Here is a 5,332-nt window from a genome sequence, read left to right on the forward strand (position 1 = left end):
CAAGTGGAACTTCTTCAAGTCTATCCTTCTATCACGCCAAACCTTCATATACATCATAAAATTACGGTCTCCACAAATATCCATGTAGATTGAGGAGATGTGAAAAGAAAATCATAATTCATGTTTGAGGTGTGATAGGAATTTCCCTAGGGACCCTTCCCACTCAACCACGCCCTTGCCCATAGGACCCTTGCTCTCACATCTACTCTATTCTATTCTCTAGTGAGTGTGCGTGCTCCTTTTTTTTTGCCTTGCAAGTGTGCTTGTGACACTATGTGTATGCTTTTGTGTGTGTTGAAACAAGAGATCTTTCTATTGCTTGTATATGTGCTTTCGAGCGTGTGCATGCAATTCTTTGTGCATTCCATGCTTGATTGATGAGAGCTCTCCTCTCCTTGGAAATAAAATAAAGCTTCCATAGCTTGCAAGCTTGGTTTGTACTTTTATGTTGAGGTAATGAAGAGCTTCTTTCCTTCTCTACTCTCTTCTATTCTCTGGTGAGTGTGTATGCTCTTTCTTTTTTGCATTACAAGTGTGCTTGTGACTATATGTGTATACTTTAGTGTGTGTTGAAACAAGTGACCTCTCTACAGCTTGTATATGTGCTCTCAAGTGCGTGCATGCACTTCTTTGTCCATTCCATGCTTGATTGATGAGAATCAATATTTTCTTTATTAATGTACATTATAGATTTTAGATTGAGTAGGACTATCTTCACCATAGGTACACCCTCCATAACTACATGTGTCGCGAGACTCTCATACACAAGTATGGTTGCCACCAAGAACTAGGTGGGTAGAATAAGTTGATGATTTAGAAGATATGGGCATCAACGACCGCACAATTGAAAAGGGAATAGACTAGGACAGAGCACCCACGAACTCAAGAGGCATGAGGGGAGGAAGAACCCTCTAGTTGTGAAGTTAAGAGTGGAACATGTAGGAGCTCCAATATTGATGGCATGGTACATTTTGAGTTGGCAACATTCTAAGGCAAATGCCAATGATAAAGACACTAAATGTGGCTACTTTTAGTAACACTAAGAAATGATAGCAAAGCCTTTTTGATGTTTGCATGTGGGCATTGTGTGGATGTGTGTTTGTTTTTCCCTTGACAATGGTTGTAAAATGCTTGAGCTTCGAGTGCTTTGTGTTTGAATTACCAAATCTGGTATGCAATCGCTTCAATAGAAAATCGATGCATGATGTATAAGTATTATAAGCACCTCTGACAACTGAACTCAATTTCGAGTTTCTAATAGACATCAAATCTATTTTCTAATTTCCAATTTGTAATTTAAACCTTAGTGGGCAACGTTGGCCTAGTGTTGGTTGAGTGGTGACTTTTTTATTGAAAGTAACTTAGGCCCATTTCAGATTGCCGTCCCAAGTCGCCCACGAAGGGTTATCTGTCTGTCGTGGTGTCCAGGGTTTGGTGAGCTCAACTTTCACACTTTTTTGGACCCACCACGGAATCAGGCGGCATTGTACCCTCAGACACAAGGCTCCATGAGCGGGAATGCCATCGATGCACTCCTCACGCTGATACACAGCCCATGCGATCGATCTCTTTGCTTCACCTTTAGCCTTTAACAGCCAGCAAGATGTGTGAATTTGAAGGTGGATGTCTAGTTGCAGTTCAGCAGTGCCTTCTCGGCAGTCTGAACCAGGCCTTAGGGCCCAACCAAGCCTCTCGGTCCATTGTCCAAGGCAACAACAGGATTCTGTGCAACTTGAGGGAGAAGAGGATTGAGGCTCTGGACTGCCTACAAATGTGGAGATTAGACCTCAAGGCCCCCCCCAATGTGGACATAAGAAAAAATATTTAACAAGAGCTAAGCATCCAACAATCTCTACCTTCGCATTAACACACCTTAACAACTTCGCCTGATGTATGCATTATAGAGCTTGGACATATGAAATGACAATGAGGGGTTGGGCATCCATGTGACACTTGCGCGTCGTGGACCACTTCATCCACCCTAGGTGTCATTGGTCGTTGATGCTAGGGCTCTAGGTAGGGCAAGCCAAAGAAAGATATTGGAATGAAGTGTCATGTAGAAATTGGGTGTGATCATGGTGTTGTTAATTAGATAGATGAAAACGTGAGAGGGTTTCTTTTGAATGTGGGGTGGAATCTGATCTGAATGGCTATAATAAAATGGGGCTTAGGATACGTGTCCGAGAAATGAAAAGGACTAATGACACATGGGGATATAATTTTTTATTTTCAACTTTTTAGGCCCAAAAAAGGGCATCTTATTTTATGCTGGCCGGCGGGCGGGAATCCGAGGAGAGCCAAAAAGGGCCGCTCATTTAGCAGCGTGGCCAGACACCGCCGCTATTCTAGCAGCCAGCTACATGTATAAGAGAACCGCCACGTGTCCGTATGTCTTTATTGACCCACACCCCGCCAACCGTCTAGAGCCAGTCCTCGCCCTAGCATTTCGCTACCAATACCGGGAATCGCCTCTGTCATGGTCCCCTCCGTCCGATGGCAGCGCGTCCTGCCACGTGGACGTCTGAGAGCTAAAGTAGAAGCCTGCCGTTTAGATGGAAAGGGACCACTACCAGCCGTCGATAAGGAATATCTGATTTTCCTTTTTCCCCATCTCTCTCCCTCTCTCTCTCTCTCTCTCTTCGCCATCGCCATTGCTTCTTCTTCTTGTTGCTTCTAAAGTTCTAGGCCTATAAGTTAGTTTGATGGGGTCCTGCACGTCATGCATCGTAGCAAGAATACACACAGAAAGGACCATGCAGCCGCACGAGCGGTAAGACGGTAACTGCGTCGTATTCAATTGTCGCCCTTCATTCCTTGTGCGTGCGTTTGCTTGTCTATATCATTTTCTGGTGACTATCTGCTTGCCTATGAGTAATTCTGCGATGGGTCTGTGTTATTAGCTGGTGGGTTGTGCATGTAGACCCCTCTGAGAGAGAGAGAGAGAGAGAGAGAGAGAGAGAGAGAGAGAGAGAGAGAGTCTTAGTCTGAGAGAGATTAAAGTTTCTGTGTGTATTGTAGATTTGATTGCCTGTTACATAGCTTTGAATTCCCATGGCCCTCATACCCCTGGCTTTTCTAGCCCACCGTTTGCTCAAGCCAACCGATTCTTGCTTCCTCTGTTTCTTGACATGGTAGCCCTCCCGTGCATCATACAAAATCAAAGCCCTTGATGAGCGAGCAAAACCCTTGCTGAGCACTCCTCCACAGACGTTGGTTCACAAATCGCACAACTTTCAACCTTTCTACACAGACATGGTTCTCGAAGACACGAAGTTTAGTTCACAAGACACAGACGCTCTGGAAATGGAAGCCTTGGAGAAGGATTCCCTCAATAAGCAACGAATGCAAGAGGTCTTGTTGTCTCTTTTATATGGCATGGGTGATTCACGCATACGTGCTGCCCACCAAATTCGAAAGCTTACCAAGTCCTCTGCCAAGTGCCGTGCCTACTTTGCTGCTGCTGGGGTGATCATCCCGCTTGTGTCAATGCTCAAATCCTCAGCTATGGATGTCAAAGAGGCTGCTCTGCTCGCTCTCTTGAACCTTGCAGTTCGAAATGAAAGGTACTATCTGTTCAAATTGTTCTTATTATACCTGTCAGTGAGCTTGAATGTGCTTGATTTTAGGAGAATTGTCAGGTCTATTAAAGGTTCGTGTCAGTTTGAACTTGATAAATGGTAATTCTTCATTAAGAGATTGAAATTTGGTCTGACAAGCATGGATTCTTCTTTTGGCCTTGCAGAAACAAAGTAAGGATTGTCAAGGCAGGAGCACTAAATCCTTTGGTTGAGCTCATGCAGTCTGAAGATGCAAATCTTCGAGAGTCGGCCGCTGCTGCAATTCTGACCTTATCTGCATCAACATTAAATAAGTCTGTCATTGGTGCCTCAGGGTCAACTCCATTACTTGTAGAGATGCTCACTGGAGGCAGTCTCCAAGGCAAGGTTGATGCTGTTATGGCTTTGTACAATTTGTCCACTCTCCGCGAAAATCTTGTTCCAATTCTTGCGGCGGGCGCATGCGCACCTTTGATCCTTCTACTTAAAGAATGTAAGAAGTCATCGAAAGTGGCAGAGAAAATAATTGCGTTGCTTGAGGCGCTTATGGACTTTGAAGAAGGCAGATCCAGTATTCTCAAAGAAGAGGGTGGTTTGCTTGCCATAGTTGAGGTGTTAGAAGAGGGCTCAGTTAAAGGCAGAGAGCATGCGGTGGGTGCGCTTCTGACAATGTGTCAGAGCAATAGGTGCAAGTATAGAGATTATATCCTTCAGGAAGGTGTTATTCCAGGCTTATTAGAGCTGACGGTGCAAGGTACGTCGCAAGCTCAAGAGAAGGCACGGAAGTTGCTGGAGTTATTGAGGGATTCGCCGTCCCGGCAGAGAGCCGGATCCCCAGCTTCAGCTTCCGCGATGCTACAGAGTATTGCCTACGACATTGCCGCCCACGTGGACAATGCGGAAGCAGGCACGGGAAGTGCGAAGAAAATGCTCACGGAAATGGTTCAGCTGAGTATGGAGCAAAGCATGCGGCATTTGCAGCAGAGAGCACGCGCTTGTGGCTCAGCGGACCTTCCTGTTGCGGCCCGTGCTGCCAAGGTTTTGTCCAAGTGAGAAGAGCTTTGTCCTTGCAGAAATTTTCTGCTTGCTGTAGTCGGAGTCCATATTGTGCCACTCGGCAAGCATATGATACACTTGTCTATATCACACATCCGTTTTAGTTAGGCACAGCTGTTGAGTTTCCGGTGGTCTTTTTTTCTACAGAAAATATGAAAACATAGATTTAACCACACTTTATAGAATGGTTAGGTTTGTTTAATAGAGCTTTTACCCCTTCTAGGCTTAGTTGTACAAAACACATCTTCCGAGGTAGTTGTGTCGTATTATGCCGCTCTGTTCCTTTTAATCATTATCGGACAGGATTTCGGTGTACTTTTGCTTTGGTTTTCCCTTAAGAGCTTTTTCCTTTGTGTTCCTTGTGGCACATTGAATGTACATACCTGGCATGCAGCAATTTTGGAACCACTACTTGCATTAATTGGGCTCACTTTTATTTCTAAACTCAATTGAAGCTCTTTATCTATGGTGTTAAAACAATCTGTGTGTGTGTATTTACCACTTGTCTTGCCTGAAGCTATGAAAATGGCTGTAGCAACAACAACAGCAGGGAGTAGCTACTGTCTTGAGAAATGCTGCAAATGTGTTTATTCATCACTTGTCTTGCCTGAAGCTATGAAAATGGCTTTTGCAACAACGGCAGCAGAGAGTAGCTACTACAAGAGTTGCCTTGAGAAATGCTGCAAATGGTTTGCTCCACGGAATGAACCATGAAGTGA

General features: G+C 44.6%; 1 protein-coding gene across 2 annotated transcripts; it reads left to right on the forward strand.

The window, feature by feature from the left end:
• Window positions 1–2,615: 2,615 nt before the first annotated feature.
• LOC147419338 (U-box domain-containing protein 45-like) lies at window positions 2,616–5,034 on the forward strand. Of its 2 annotated transcripts, XM_086505905.1 has the most exons (3): window positions 2,616–2,770; window positions 3,019–3,563; window positions 3,743–5,034. In XM_086505905.1, the coding sequence occupies exons 2-3, from the start codon at window positions 3,253–3,255 to the stop codon at window positions 4,608–4,610; spliced, it is 1,179 nt and encodes a 392-aa protein (XP_086362031.1). In that variant the 5' UTR covers window positions 2,616–2,770; window positions 3,019–3,252; the 3' UTR covers window positions 4,611–5,034. The 2 variants fall into 2 exon arrangements, with proteins under 2 accessions (XP_086362031.1, XP_086362032.1); XM_086505906.1 differs by lacking the exon at window positions 2,616–2,770 and having other exon boundaries at window positions 2,790–3,563.
• Window positions 5,035–5,332: the final 298 nt, after the last annotated feature.

This window comes from Adiantum capillus-veneris, chromosome 29 (assembly GCF_014529385.1).
Source record: "Adiantum capillus-veneris isolate H3 chromosome 29, ASM1452938v2, whole genome shotgun sequence".
Taxonomy (NCBI): Eukaryota; Viridiplantae; Streptophyta; class Polypodiopsida; order Polypodiales; family Pteridaceae; genus Adiantum; species Adiantum capillus-veneris.

Bases quoted from the DNA above. Each gene is read 5' to 3' on its own strand.
- LOC147419338 (XM_086505905.1), top strand. From the start codon at position 3,253: ATGGTTCTCGAAGACACGAAGTTTAGTTCACAAGACACAGACGCTCTG. The intron at 3,564-3,742 runs GTACTATCTGTT...TTGGCCTTGCAG, and splicing joins CTTGCAGTTCGAAATGAAAG to AAACAAAGTAAGGATTGTCA.